Below are 15580 nucleotides of genomic sequence, written 5' to 3' on the forward strand. Positions count from 1 at the left end.
CACCGATTTCTCCTGTCCATATACGGCCTATTCGATTGCTCTGATCAAATTAGCAGCATTTGGCCTGATCACTTGACCGATTTCCTAAAGCAATGCCTTCTATGTGTCTGCACTGTATGTCTGCACAGTATTCCCAAAGATTGTACACAAGGGCTTAACTACACTTAATAGGGCCCCCCTCCAAAAATGATAGGCTGGGGCTCCCTTGATCTCAGAACCCCACGAGGGTCACATAATTGGGAGCTGACAAATGGCAGCAGGGAATGTTCTGCTGTAAAGCAGCGTCTGGGAGCAGGAAAAAAATTAAAGGCGCTTCCACTACTTGCTACTCTGCATGGAGGGAGGAGGTGGCAGGGATAGATTTTTTGGGGCGAACGGGGAGTTTTTTTTGCTAATTGGCTACTCTTGCAGTTGGGGAGAGGGAGGGAGAAGGAGGGCTCACCAAAGCCCCTGAGCCCCCCTGCGATGGCAGGGGTTGCAGGGGTGATTGTTACGCCCATGATCGCACACCAACATCCAGCAGAGGTGGTGGGTCCGCACTCTACTTTAAATAGATTCTGAAGCGAGCAAAAATAGTATCTTTTTTTCAGAAATCTCTTCAGGACTATTGCCCAAGATGATTCGCCGCATCCCCACGGCTGTCCGAGGGAGGGACGGATGGGGGGGGGGGCAAGCGGGTATCTTGCCCCAGGCGCAGTTTGTTGAATTCTTAAAGGCAGCAAAATGAATGGCAGTTTAGGCGCCAAAACCTGACCTTTAGGTGCCAAAACCTGACCTTGCCCAAGGCGCAACTTGGTCTTGATCCGTCCCTGGTCCGAGGTCTCTATCCCCCCCCCCCCCCCCCCAAAAAAAAAAAACAGGCAAAATCCTACGACTTTCAGAGTCGCAGATTTTTCTGCCCGGGGAGGCAGAGCTTTGGGCTGTAGCTCTGCCTCCTAGCCATTCAATCACCGCTGATCTCCGTCTCCTCCCCGCCCCTCTCAGTCTTCTTTCAAAGAGAGGGGCGGGGAGAGGCGGCGATCTGCGGTGATTGAATGGCTAGGAGGCAGAGCTACAGCCCAAAGCTCTGCCTCCTCCAGGAAATAACGGAGTATTCTGTATATAGGGGGTATAGAGACCTCGCACGGCCACAGGGTTTCGGCGATTCACCTTGGGCAATAGTAATTTTCCTCGCTTCAGACTCTCTTTATAACTGGTTCACCACTGAGGGTTTTTTCCCCTTATGGACCAGAGCAATTTTCACCTTTCAGCGCTCCTTCCATTCATTTGCCAATAACTTTATCACTACTTATCACACCAAAATGATCTGTATCTTGTTTTTTTCACCACCAATTAGGCTTTCTTTGGGTTATTATTATTATTATTTTATTATAAATGCATTTTAATGGGAATTATAAGAAAAAAAATGGAAAATAATAATTTCTCAGTTTTCAGCTATTATAGTTTTAAAATACTGTAATTAAAACCCACATATTTTATTTGTCCGGTTATTACACCGTTTCAATTATTAATAAATAGTCCCTATCACAATGTATGGCGACAATATTTTGTTTGGCAATAAAGGTGCATTTTTCGTCACTAATTACAAGCCCTTATTTGTAAAAATAACAGTAATAAACCCTCAGGTAACTTTATGTATTTTATTTTTTAAATGCGAATTTTATTTGCTTTTTTTTATAAAAGTGTTTTATTTTGTTAACTATGAGAGGGGAAGTAAGGGATTAATCAATGGGGTATTGTATGTATTTTTATTTATATAGAGGTATATAGGTGTAATTTTACTATTTGGCCACTAGATGACCCCCCCCCCCACCCCACCCACTGTATATCTACTGTGTATTGCATATGTGAGTTAGGGGTCCCCAACCCCCGTTCCGCAGCCCACTGCTGGTCCGTGGGCTGTTTTGTGCTGGGCCGTGGGTCCAGCCTCTTTTTTTTTTTCTCCTTCCAGCAGAGCAGCATGCATCAGAGTGCCAGTAGGTGGCACTGTTCTCATTACAACATCAGTTGTGCTTCCTCTGAACAGCTCAATGCTGAAAAACTCTCTGCTGCATGTTGCTCGACTGAAAGGAAATAGAAGATGCCAGACCCGCAGTGGTAAGGCTTACTGGGGGGGGGGGGGCACATCTAGCTACCTAACCTGGGAGGGGAGCTACAGAAGGCTGGGGGCACATCTAGCTGCCTAACCTGGGTGGGGGATACAGAACGCTGGGGGCACATCTAGCTACCTAACCTGGGAGGGGGGCTACAGAATGCTGGGGGCACATCTAGCTGCCTAACCTGGGAGGGGGGCTACAGAATGCAGGGGGCACATCTAGCTGCCTAACCTGGGTGGGGGATACAGAACGCTGGGGGCACATCTAGCTACCTAACCTGGGAGGGGGGCTACAGAACGCTGGGGGCACATCTAGCTGCCTAACCTGGGTGGGGGATACAGAACGCTGGGGGCACATCTAGCTACCTAACCTGGGAGGGGGGCTACAGAATGCAGGGGGCACATCTAGCTGCCTAACCTGGGAGGGGGGCTACAGAACATTGGGGGCACATCTAGCTACCTAACCTGGGAGGGGAGCTACAGAAGGCTGGGGGCACATCTAGCTGCCTAACCTGGGTGGGGGATACAGAACGCTGGGGGCACATCTAGCTACCTAACCTGGGAGGGGGGCTACAGAATGCTGGGGGCACATCTAGCTGCCTAACCTGGGAGGGTGGCTACAGAATGCAGGGGGCACATCTAGCTGCCTAGCCTGGGAGGGGGGCTACAGAACATTGGGGGCACATCTAGCTACCTAACCTGGGAGGGGAGCTACAGAAGGCTGGGGGCACATCTAGCTGCCTAACCTGGGTGGGGGATACAGAACGCTGGGGGCACATCTAGCTACCTAACCTGGGAGGGGGGCTACAGAACGCTGGGGGCACATCTAGCTGCCTAACCTGGGAGGGGGGCTACAGAATGCAGGGGGCACATCTAGCTGCCTAACCTGGGAGGGGGGCTACAGAACATTGGGGGCACATCTAGCTACCTAACCTGAGAGGGGAGCTACAGAAGGCTGGGGGCACATCTAGCTGCCTAACCTGGGTGGGGGATACAGAACGCTGGGGGCACATCTAGCTACCTAACCTGGGAGGGAGGATACAGAACGCTGGGGGCACATCTAGCTAACTGGGGAGGGGGGCTACAGAACACTGGAGGTACATTTAGCTATCAATACTTGGGAGGGGACTACATAACACTGTGGGCAAAACTAGCCATCTAAACTTTGGAGGGGGCTACCTAATACTGGTGGAACATCTGTGCCTGTGTGAGGTTATTTTTGAGGCCCACTGGTTTTCCTTATGCCCGCACCATAGCCCTGTTCCCTGCCCAATCCAATTTGCGGACAACCAGCCCCCCCTAACACGGTAACACCCCCCCCCCCTCCCCCCCGGTCCCCGGACAAGTGTTTGGACAGGAAAGCGGTCCCCGGGCCAAAAAAGTTTGGGGAACCCTGCAGGAAGTAAGGAGTGTATGCTTCAAATTCACTTTTGTCAATGACCACAGGTATCTTATTGATGCTGGTGATCATTGATCACAGGCACTTTAATCGGTGAGTGGAAACTGTTCCCATTCACTGATCAGTGTACTAACGGGCAAGGACAAGAATGCACGCAGAAGGGCGCATGAATGCGCCGCGGGTGATCCCGGCTAGGTACATATATCTACGCCCCTGGGACTTTAGATGAAGTCCTGTGGGGTGTAGATACCCTCTTTCCCTGAAATTAGGACATCCCCTGAAAGTAGATCCTAGCAGGAATTTTGTGCCTGCTCGAAATATAAGCCCTACCCCGAAAGTAAGCCCTATTAGCAGTGAGGGGGGGAAAAGAATGGCAACTTGTGTCTCTACTGGAGCTGATGGTCTCATGGGCAGGACCAAGGCTCTGTCACTGGGCCAATCACTGCACTCGCTGCTACTCGGAGAGTGCAGTGATTCGCCCAATAACAGAGCCATTGTCCCGCTGACGAGATCATCGGCTCCAGTAGAAACACACTGGGGGGGGGGGGGGGGGGAGGAGTAGGGGGACGTTGCAGGACATGGGGGATGGCGCAACATGGAGCTAGGGGTAAGAGGAGGATATAGGGGGACATCGGAGGACACATGGGACACCAGGAGGACATAGGGTTACATGGGACGAAGGAGTTCAGGGGATAGAGGAGGGACACCAGGAGGACACTAAAGGTACAAGGGGGACGCAGGGGCACACAAGAGGTAGATCTAGCAGAGGAAGACTAAGAGGCGGCACAGTGGGGAAGGCAGGAGGACACACAGCACAGGAACTTGTGTGTTCATAGAAATATAAGACATCCCCTAAAAATAAGCCCGAGCACATCTTTTGGTGCAAAGATTCATATACTGTAAAACACTTATTTTCGGGGGAAACACGGTATGCTGCCCCCAGGACAATAACTTGTTAATAGGAACTTTTCATTGCTCCATCACCATATACACACAATTGATCAATTGGATGGAGCAATGCAGCAAAAGAAACTTCCTGGTGTATCTTCTTTGGATACTTGCAAGTAATGTAAACAAACTTACCTCCCATTTATCCAGCTTGTGGTATATGCATGGACCAATAGCATAGCTCGCCTTCCATTGCACACCTGCTCTCTGAGTAGCTGAGGAAGTCGCTCTGTAGTGGTGATGAAACGTCTCCTGGGACAGAACAAAAAAAGGTGTCCGGTTGAGGCTAATTTATGTTTTTTCTTGTTTATTTTTCATTTCTAATGCTTAAAAGTTCCCAGAGTGAAAAGAAGGGCACACAAACAACTAATATTAGTACAATGTCCTGAAATACATCCCTGTAGATGTTTAGTTTGTTGTTTTACGAAAGCTAAAGACACGGTGGATGCCCCTTTTGTATGATACTGGAAACCAGTACAGGAGGGGGTGTGAAAGGGGGCGGACCTAAACTTGTACACAGTTGAGATGGTTCTCGGTTGGGGCTGCCTCTGATGAGAATCTAGTGTGTGTACAGAGGCTCCCTAACCCCTCCCTATGCATTGACCAGAGATCTGGACTGGGACATTGTCTTGCCTGAGTACAAGCCAACCCTATTGTTCTTCTACTCACCTTTTGACCCTTCCCCCTCAATAGCAGGTTAGTGGCACATCTGTACACTGTCATCTGAGGTATCCAGAGGCGCCTGGTGCAACCCTCACCATACACTGTTTTATACTCCCTTTTTTATTGCCTGAAGAAGCAGAATTATACCTGCGAAACGCGTGGATACACTTTGTGGAGTATTCAATAAATTTATGTCACTTCGAAATTGACAGTTTTTGTGCCTGCCTTTAGGAGGCAAGTCCACCGCTGCCTTCCAAGCAAATTTGAACAATTTTATTTTATTCTTTTGGCGCCTCTGTTGACTCACTACATACAATACTTGTGTCCACCCCTGGTGGAGGGGTGCTATACCCCTCTTCCTACCTACAGAGAGCGACTTCTTAATCCTGAGTGGGGACAGGTCTAATCTCCCCACCTGCCTATACAGTGGTTGCCTAAGAGGTAACCCGTGTATGTGAGTATCCTCTTTCTTACTCTTTAAAATACATCAATCACCAGTATGTACTGCACTATACTGGGCTCTCTGTGTCTCTATTTTTGTACAGTAATTATGCCCACAGGAGATAGGGAGAAACCATCAGGATACTGGGTTTCTCTCCCAGCATGCATCTGAGTTACGTGTGGGTTTCCTCCTAGCTCTTAAAGAGACTCCGTAACAAAAATTGCATCCTGTTTTTTATCATCCTACACGTTCCAAAAGCTATTCTAATGTGTTCTGGCTTACTGCAGCACTTTCTGCTATCACTGTCTCTGTAATAAATCAATGTATCTTTCCCCTGTCAGACTTGTCGGCCTGTGTCTGGAAGGCTGCCAAGTTCTTCAGTGTTGTGGTTCTGCTATGAACTCCCCCTTCCAGGCCCCTCTATGCACACTGCCTGTGTGTTATTTAGATTAGAGCAGCTTCTCTCTTCTCTCTTATCTTTTACAAGCTGGATAAATCGTCCTCTGAGCTGGCTGGGCTTTCACATACTGAAGAATTACAGACAAGGGCAAAGCTATTAGCAGGAAGAAACGAGCAGCCTGAAACTTCAGTGCATGAGAGATGCAGGGGGAAAGAAACAGACAAATGATCTCTTGAGATTCAAAAAGGAAGGGTGTATACAGCCTGCTTGTGTATGGATGTATTTTCTATGTGTGGACATACTGTACATCAATCTACTTCCTGTTTTGGTGGCCATTTTGTTTGTTTATAAACAAACTTTTAAAAACTGTTTTTAACCACTTTTAATGCGGCGAGGAGCGGCGAAATTGTGACAGAGGGTAATAGGAGATGTCCCCTAACGCACTGGTATGTTTACTTTTGTGCGATTTTAACAATACAGATTCTCTTTAAGTTTCACAACCTCAAAAACATCCTGGTAGGTTAATTGGCTCCCCAAGATCGTCCCTAGACTGTGGTTAGGAACTAGAGATGGTCAATGAGACGGTAATAATTCTGGCTTGCATGCAAGTTTCATGGAAAATGTATGCACTCTGCAAAAGTGTTGCAAACAATGCATCATTGCTACATAAATGAATAATAATAATATTCAGTTTACAGGGAAATGGTATCTCCTGTCTGTAGCCACAGACTGCAATTATCTGAAGACGAACAACCATAAGGTGGAGGCCACCTATCTGCAGGTGTCACTTCCCAAGACTAAAGCGGGTGTGAAAGTGCCACAAAGCATGCTGGTCAGCACCTTCCGGGTACTGTAAGTAAAACCTGGCTCCTTTCGCTATGTACTAGAGAACAGGCCTGGGCCTAGGCAGTTATAGGCATGCACATGTCTGAATACACACAGATGAGTAAAAAAGAATCCCTTTGTTTTAAGTCTGCACATTGTGGGGTTTAAAGGCAAGTTCGATTAATGTACATTGTTTTCATACATATAAATACAGTATAGCGATTTCACAGAGATTCTAACGCTGGAAGATCGATGGTGTCAAAGTGCATACATGTAATAGGGACCTGGTAAAAGGGGTGTGAGATGTTGCTACTACTAGTAGTAGAATATTGGTAATTTCTACCAATATTCTATAATCCCGATTACCAGTAGTAGAATATTGATAACTACGGTAAAGTCTGGCGGCCGCTGTTTGTAAAATCCGGCACCTAAAGTAACCCCCGGTGGTCAGCTATACTATAGCCAAGCACTCAATTTTGATGACCCAGCTTCTTAAGTATCCCTAAGTGGCGTAACTAGAGAGGTAAAGGCATGGCTTATGCCCTAGGTGCCACTGCAGCCTCCCAATCCGCATCATCATTGCCGACACCCCAGACAGCACCCACCCAGTCACCCGAGACAGCACCCCGGTCAGCACCTAGTCAGGCATCTCAGCCAGCGCCCCCTCAGGCCGAGGTTCCCAAGCCAGTACCCATGTACACCAGCCAACAACCCAGTCAGCACCCAGACAGCCCAGACAGCACCCAGGCACCCCAGCTAGCACCCCAGTCAGCACTTAGGCACCCCAGCCAGCACCCCAGTCAGCACTTAGGCACCCCAGCCAGCACCCCAAGAACCCAGTCAGGCACCCAGTCAGCACCCAGGCAGCCCAGGCAGCACTTAGCTACCCCAGACAACTCAGACAGAACTCAGACAGCCCAGCCAGCACACAGACACCCCAGCCATCACCCCGGTCAGCACTTAGTCACCCCAGCCAGAACTCAGACAGCCCAGCCAGCAGGGGCGTAGCAATAGGGGGTGCAGAGGTAGCGAACGCATCGGGGCCCTTGGGCCAGAGGGGCCCCGAAGGTCCCTCCCTCAACCACAGTATTAGCTCTCTATTGGTCCTGTGCTCATATTAATCACTTCTATAGATACTTTGAATAGTGGTAATCATTAACAAGCTATTTCCCATCCCCTTCTGGCACCTCTGACACTGTAGTTGTCATTGGCAGGTTTTGGTGCGCCGTATCAATTGTCATGTATAGAGTGCTTGGGGGGCCCCATGTAAAACTTCCATCGGGGCCCACAGCTCCTTAGCTACGCCACTGCCAGCCAGCACCCAGGCACCCCAGCTAGCACCCCAGCCAGCACACAGGCACACCAGCCAGCACACAGGCACACCAGCCAGCCCAGCACCCAATCAAACCAGCCAGAACTCAGTCAGGCACCCAGTCATCACCCAGGCACACAAGCCAGCACCCCAGTCAGCACCCAGACAGCCCAGTCAGCACTTAGCCACCCCAGACAACTCAGACAGAACTCAGACAGCCCAGTCAGCACCCAGGCACCCCAGCTAGCACCCCAGTCAGCACTTAGGCATCCCAGACAGCAACCCAGTCAGCACCCAGGCACCCCAGACAGCAACCCAGTCAGCACCCAGGCACCCCAGACAGCACCCAGGCACACCAGCCAGCACTTAGGCACCCCAGCCAGCACTCAGGCACCCCAGACAGCACCCAGGCACCCCAGACAGCACCCAGGCACACCAGCCAGCACCCAGGCACACCAGCCAGCACTCAGGCACACCAGCTAAAAGGGGAACTCACAGGGCTACTTAATACTAGTAATTGGGGGACAGCTATGTCTACCTAATATCTATTAGATACCTAATATCTAACACTATATGGTTTTCATTTTATGTCACAGAGACGGCATCTGCTGGGAGATTAAACATTCCTATGCAATAAACAAGATCAAGGGTCGATTTTTATTAAAAGGTCAGTACATATTGTACAGATGTGCGCTTGCTAAAGGGTGGCTCCGCCCTGGAGGTATATATTGCTGTATGATAGTTTGGGGGGTTTCTTCCATCAGGGATGCCAGGAGTGTACATCTGCTGCGGACGTTACAAACCCCCTCCCCCGTTATATATGCAATTAGCATTATTCACAATCAAAAAAGAGGGCAAGATGAGAAGATGGCCAGTAAGTATGTTCAGTGTTAAGCTAATAAAATATGCTAATAAAATACTGGGGGCACCTACCTGGCGAAACCTATTCTGGGAACAACTACCTGGCTAACCTATACTGGGAGCACCTACCTGGCTAACCTATACAGGGGGCACCTACCTGGCTAACCTATACTGGGGAAACCTACCTAGCTAACCTATACTGGGTGCACCTACCTGGCTAACCTATACTGGTGGCAACTATACCTGGCTACCTATACTGAAGGCGCTTACCTGGCTAACCTATACTGGTGGCAACTATACCTGGCTACCTATACTGGGGGCACCTACCTGGCCAAGGGACAGAGGGGAATGCACCATCCTAATCCTGTTGGATCTCTCAGCGGCCCTTGATACAGTTGACCTGCTTAACAGACTGCAGGAGTACTGTGGCATCAGTGGATCAGTCCTCCAGTGGTTCAGATCATTCCTGACTGACAGAACACAGAGATTATCCCTAGGACCTATAATGTCCAAACCAGCACCTCTACAATTCGGAGTGCTACAAGGATCAATCCTATCCCCTCTGCTGTTTGCAATCTACATGTTGCCACTCGGTACACTTATCCAACGACATGGCCTGACGTACCACTGCTACGCCGATGACACACAGCTATACCTGTCCTTCAAACCTGGTGGAACAGATCCTACCCCAAATATAAACTCTTGCTTAGCTGAGCTACAGGCATGGATGAATGATAACTGGTTGAAACTTAATGCTGACAAAACTGAGGTCCTTTTTGTCCAAAGCCAGTGCTCGCCATCAAAACAGCTCTATCCTAAAGCAACACCAATCAGGATTGGGAATTCAGACATAAACCGCTACAACCTTGTGCGCAGCCTTGGCGTACTAATCGATGGGGAATTGAGTTTCAGAAACCAAATTTCATCTGTAATTAAATCTTTCTATTTTCATCTGAAGAACATTGCAAAGATTAAACATCTGATTCCACAAGAGGATCTTCCAACCCTAATTCACGCCTTAATCACATCACGGCTGGACTACTGCAATGCCCTTTATGCTGGCCTCCCCAAAAAGGACCTGCGTCGCCTGCAATTAGTGCAGAATGCTGCTGCCAGATTGCTAACAAACCAGCCTCGCCACTGTCACATTACACCGATCCTTCGCTCACTGCACTGGCATCCAGTAGAATGGAGAATACTCTTCAAGATTGGACTGCTGACATTCAAATCCCTGCACAATCTGGGCCCTGGATACATGAAGGACTTGCTGAAGCTGCACCACACCTCTCACAACCTCAGATCAGCAAGGTCTATAAACTTGGTCACTCCCAGAGTGCACCACAAAAATTCTGGAGATACAGCCTTCTGTCATGCTGCCCCTACTCTTTGGAACTCCCTGCCACACCCAGTAAAAACAGCACCATCCTTGGAGCTATTCAAATCCAGACTGAAAAGCCACCTGTTTAGCCTGGCATTTCCGGACTTATAAAATTCTTCCTCTGTACTACGATGGTCTGAGCCATGCTTATGCGCTTTGAGTCCTACAGGAGAAAAGTGCTTTACAAATGTTATTTGTTGTTGTTATACTGGGGACAAAAATACCTGGCTACCTATACTGGGGGCACTTACCTGGCTAACCTATACTGGGGACAACAATACCTGGCTACCTATACTGGGGGTGCTTACTTGGCTAACCTATACTGGTGGCAACTATACCTGGCTACCTATACTGGGGGCACCTACCTGGCTAACCTATATTGGGGACGATACCTGGCTACCTATACTGGGGGCACTTACCTGGCTAACCTATACTGGGGGCAACTATACCTGGTTACCTATACTGGGGGCAACTATACCTGGCTACCTATACTGGGGGCAACTATACCTGGCTACCTATACTGGGGGGCACCTAACTGGCTAACCTATACTGGTGGCAACTTTACCTGGCTGGCTACCTATACTGGGGGTAACTATAACTGGCTACCTATACTGGGGGCAACTATACCAGACTACCTATACTGGGGTCAACCGTACCTGGCTACCTATACTGGGGGGCACCTACCTGCTGGGTACCTATACTGGGGGTAACTATACCTGGCTACCTATACTAGGGGCAACTATACCAGGCTACCTATACTGGGGGGACCTATACCTGGCTACCTATACTGGGGGCAACTATACCAGGCTACCTATACTGGGGGCAACTATACCAGGCTACCTATACTGGGGGGACCTATACCTGGCTACCTATACTGGGGGGACCTATACCTGGCTACCTATACTTGGGGCAACTATACCAGGCTACCTATACTGGGGGGACCTATAGCTGACTTCCTATACATGGGGCACCTATACCTGGCTACCTTGGGTGAACATCTAGTGTGTGTACAGATGTTTTGAAGAAAATCGTGAATCAAATCGAAATCGCAATATCTGAGAGAAAAATCGCAATTTCAATTTTACTACTGCTTACCCTGCAGAGCTCGCCAGGCTGGGGGAGGCACACTTCCACAGCGGAAGGAAAAATTTGGCCCTGCAGCCGAATAAAGTTTTACTTTATTTGGCTGCTAAAATGATGAATAATGAAAAATGAATTAACAGTTCTATGGAGATTTTATAACGGTTTTGTGCCCACAGCCAAGCCATACCACGGAATGGTGGACATTGTGGTGGCGGAGACAGACTACGAGAACTACGCTATCATTTATTTCCAGAAGAAGGGTAAGATTACCCTTAAACTATACGGTGAGTATGCTTAAAGAAAATTGGTTTTATAAGTATTTTGTCTAATTTTTTTTTTTAATACTTTTTTAAAACGGAATTAAAAATTTTTTTGTACAAAATAAATGTTTAATATAAGGTAATGCAAAGCTGTTGGGTTCTTGAATAAGAAAGGCCAGCACTGGTTTTATGCCTTGAGTCTGCTGAGAATTATGCTAATTATTATGATACAGGACTATAATAATTATTATGAAATCTACCGTATGTACTCGACTATAAGTCTAGAAATTTAGGTCTGACGCACTAATTAAAAGTATAGGGGTGGACTTATACACGAGTCTCGAGCAACACTGAGCACACTGAGTAATATGTGTGCTATAAGTGACACTCCCATTTGCAGCCAGTGGTAAGTGACAATTTCTTGATAAAGGAAATGCCAAGAGAACACAGGTCTAAAAGTTCTGGCCACAACAATTGACAAGGAAAGGGGCAAGGGGAAAAATACTGGGCTGGGGGGGGGGGGTGAATAATTGAAGCACTTGGAGGAACCAGAGATGAACGTTTCACACAAAATAAAGCTTGTAAAGAACAAATTCTCTACCTGATAATTTCGCCGCTCTGGTGTGCCTTTTTTAGTGTTTTTTATCCATTATTGCTCCAGGAAAAATCAAATATGGCCGCCGGCTCATATCCCTTCTGCTTCCGGGTTATAAGTTGTTCTGGATGTGCTGTCTAGGCTATATGAGGCTAGGCTGCTATCTAGGCTATATGAGAAAGGCTGCTGCATCGTCAGTATCTATGCAGACAGAGTGCACACAGAGCACACAGATCATATTGCAGCCACACTTGTCTGTTTCAGAGATTCTCTCTCAGCAGCAGCAGCCCCTCCCATGTCATCACAGCTCTAAGTATGTAAAGCAGGAAATATGAGCCAGGAGGTCGCAGGCTTGGGCTTGTAAAGACTTCACAGAAGAGTGACTCATCTATAATGATTCCAGGTCAAACCTAGACTGAGCCAGTCTGGAATTCTTATCACAGCTGATAATAGACTAATTAAGCAGATAAGAATGAAACTAAAAGCATGGTAGGTGTTTACTGTCATGTTTCCACTGATAAATGTAATAAAATAAATGAGGGTGCTTCATCTCTGGTTCTCTTTAAAGAGAATCTGTACTTTAAAATTCTTACAATAAAAAGCATACCATTCTATTCATTATGTTCTCCTGGGCCCCTCTGTGCTGTTTCTGCCTCTCCCTGCTGCAATCCTGGCTTGTAATTGCCATTTTTTTCCAGTGTTTACAAACAAAAGACATAGCAAGTGATACGCTGAGAAGAGACGAGTGTGCGAGTCATACAGAATGTGCAGGGGGCCTGGAGAGGGTGTGTATAGCTTCTAGCCAATCACAAGCAGCACATCACATTCCACACATTCCAGCCTCAGCCCGACAGAGCCGACAGAGGAGAGAAGATTAGATCATATAACAGAGATAATACAGCCACTGTGCAAATAGGAAAGGCTGAAGTTAGAAAGAGCACATTAGAACAGGTATAGGAACTTATAGGATAGAAGAAATAAGGATGAACATTTTGTTACAGAGTCTCTTTAAGGGACAGGAGGGGTTAATGGCTGCAATACTGTATGCAGTGCAGTCATTAACCCCTCCTGGTCCCCAAGTGCAGCCATTAACTTTGATGGGTAGACTTATAGTTGAGTCAATAAAAAATTTCAGCTTAAGAGGGTCAAGTATTGTAATCGAGGATGACTTATAACTGATGATATACGTTATAGTGAAATAGACTAATGAAATCATGAAGTAAAAGCATTTCCCTGGTCCAAGCTGCATAGATTTGCAGTAACATTTGCATAATTCTCCATCAAATTAGAATTATTTGCATATTTCAAGTAAAGTAGAAGAGACTGAGACAAAACATTATACTAAACCCCTTTAGACGTTATATGGAATATGGGGAGACAAAAACACTTACAGACATCGCTGACGGTGGAAAAAACGTTGTACTAAAATGCTGTCAGACACCCGTGGCGTATGGATGCGAAAAAACAACACCGATAGATGTCTGTGGCAGTCTAAGGGTTAAACTACTTTAGGTACCCTACAAGGAAAGGAATAGAGGGCAGAGGTGACACAGAGGGGGACACTGGAGGCACAGGAGGGCACAGAGGACAGAGCTAGCACAATGTTCCGACTTAAGAACAGATTCAGCTTAGGAACGAACCTACAGTCCCTATCTCGTTCGTTAACTGGGGACTACCTGTATATATACAATATATTTATACACGGAGTGGCCCAAAAAAGTAATGGACCTAAATGTAGTGGACATGGAGGAAATTGGGGCCCAACCAACAGTATACTGTATACCAATCTAAAACCAAGATCCAGATATTTTCCACCTTTATCACTGAACTCACATTTAAGAACATTTGGGGAAGCAGTGGAAAGGGACCTCAAGTCACCCAACTGGCAACCCACAATTAAAAACAATTTGGCATCGGAAAAATATGAAGCATTGCAAGATTTGAAACAGGCAAAATCAGTAATTCTGAGACCCAACGACAAGGGGTGGAAATTTGGGACTGTGGGGAGAGGATTTGTACCTCAAAGAAGTCCACAGACAGTTGGGTGACTGTGGTATATCAAAAACTGACACGTGACCAGTTTCCAGGTATGGTAAAAAGATGAAATCAAAGGTTGGATAGAGCATTGCAGGAGGAGGCAATAAATCATGATGAATGGAGGTTCATGAAGGTGGCTGACTACCGTATTCCGGTACTATATTTGATACCTAAAGTCCATAAGAATGCACAGTGCCCACCGGGGAGGCCAATTGTATCAGCTATAGATTATAGATGGCCCATTTCAAAAAGTAGCGACGTTTCTCGACGAGAGTTTGAAACATCTTGTGGAAGAATTACCGTCGTACGCGAGGGATACATGTGTTGTATCTCCTAAGCAAACTACGGGTACATCCAGCAGAGTTACTTGTCGTAATTGATGTAGAAGGCCTATATACGTCAATCGCACATCATGTGGGGCTTAGCACAGTAGAATTTTTCCTGAAAAATGTGGGCAGAGTACAACATGTACGGTGTCAGCTGATCATGGACTTCCTTGAGATGGTACTCACATGTAATTGCTTTAGGTTTGACCAAACGTACTACCGCCAGAACAGGGGGACGTCGATGGGCGCGGCGTGCGCTCCGGCCTATGTTTGCCTCCATTTGGGCCTATGGGAGCGCCGGGAGGTATATACAAATGTGGCGACATGGATCCGTTTCATAGATGATGACGTCTTCCTGGTCTGGCGGGGTACACGAGACAAGTTAGCAGTATTCCTTCTTAATATGAACGACAGGAATGTAATTTTGACACATACGGTAGATACCGAGAGCATTAGCTTTGTCGACTTGGATGGGAGATTTAAGACAACAACTTTTAGAAAACCAACTGCAGGGAACACATTGCTCCATGCATCTAGCTTTCATCCCCTGTCCTTACTACAGGGGATTCCAGTGGAACAGCTCCTGCGAGTGCGCAGGAACACTGTACAGAGGACGAGGATTATGAGAGAGAGGCAGGGTGTTACAAACCCCACAGAGCAAGCACATGTGATCACTGTTTGCAGCAGGATATAAGGAGACTGAACACAGAAATAAGTGAATGGTGTTTATTAAGCACAACCACACAGTGTATATACAAACAAATGAATAGTGCAACCAAAACCCTAACTAGTCTAACTAAGAAGTCATACACAAATATACAGTATATACTTATTTGAGGAAACCACACAGGAACAATATACAGGTTCTATACAATATATACATATACACATCAGATCGCAGTACAAGATCGCAACACAGAAGCAAGGTCAGAGGCAAGCCATAAATCAAATACCAG

General features: G+C 47.1%; 2 protein-coding genes across 2 annotated transcripts in view; one reads left to right on the top strand and one right to left on the bottom strand.

Moving 5' to 3' along the window:
• Positions 1 to 4694, bottom strand: part of FBXW5 (F-box and WD repeat domain containing 5) — a 67669-nt gene extending 62975 nt beyond the window's left edge. The window contains exon 1 of the mRNA XM_068248959.1: positions 4578 to 4694. Within this exon, the coding sequence (XP_068105060.1) occupies positions 4578 to 4621 (44 nt within the window). The 5' untranslated portion in view covers positions 4622 to 4694. The remainder of the gene's footprint in view (positions 1 to 4577) is intronic.
• C8G (complement C8 gamma chain) overlaps positions 1 to 15580 on the top strand; it is a 39780-nt gene that overhangs the window by 297 nt on the left and 23903 nt on the right. The window contains exons 2-4 of the mRNA XM_068248963.1: positions 6639 to 6799; positions 8681 to 8751; positions 11583 to 11690. Coding sequence (XP_068105064.1) covers positions 6639 to 6799; positions 8681 to 8751; positions 11583 to 11690 — 340 coding nt within the window. The remainder of the gene's footprint in view (positions 1 to 6638; positions 6800 to 8680; positions 8752 to 11582; positions 11691 to 15580) is intronic.

Source organism: Hyperolius riggenbachi, chromosome 8 (genome assembly GCF_040937935.1).
Source record: "Hyperolius riggenbachi isolate aHypRig1 chromosome 8, aHypRig1.pri, whole genome shotgun sequence".
NCBI classification, from domain to species: domain Eukaryota; kingdom Metazoa; phylum Chordata; class Amphibia; order Anura; family Hyperoliidae; genus Hyperolius; species Hyperolius riggenbachi.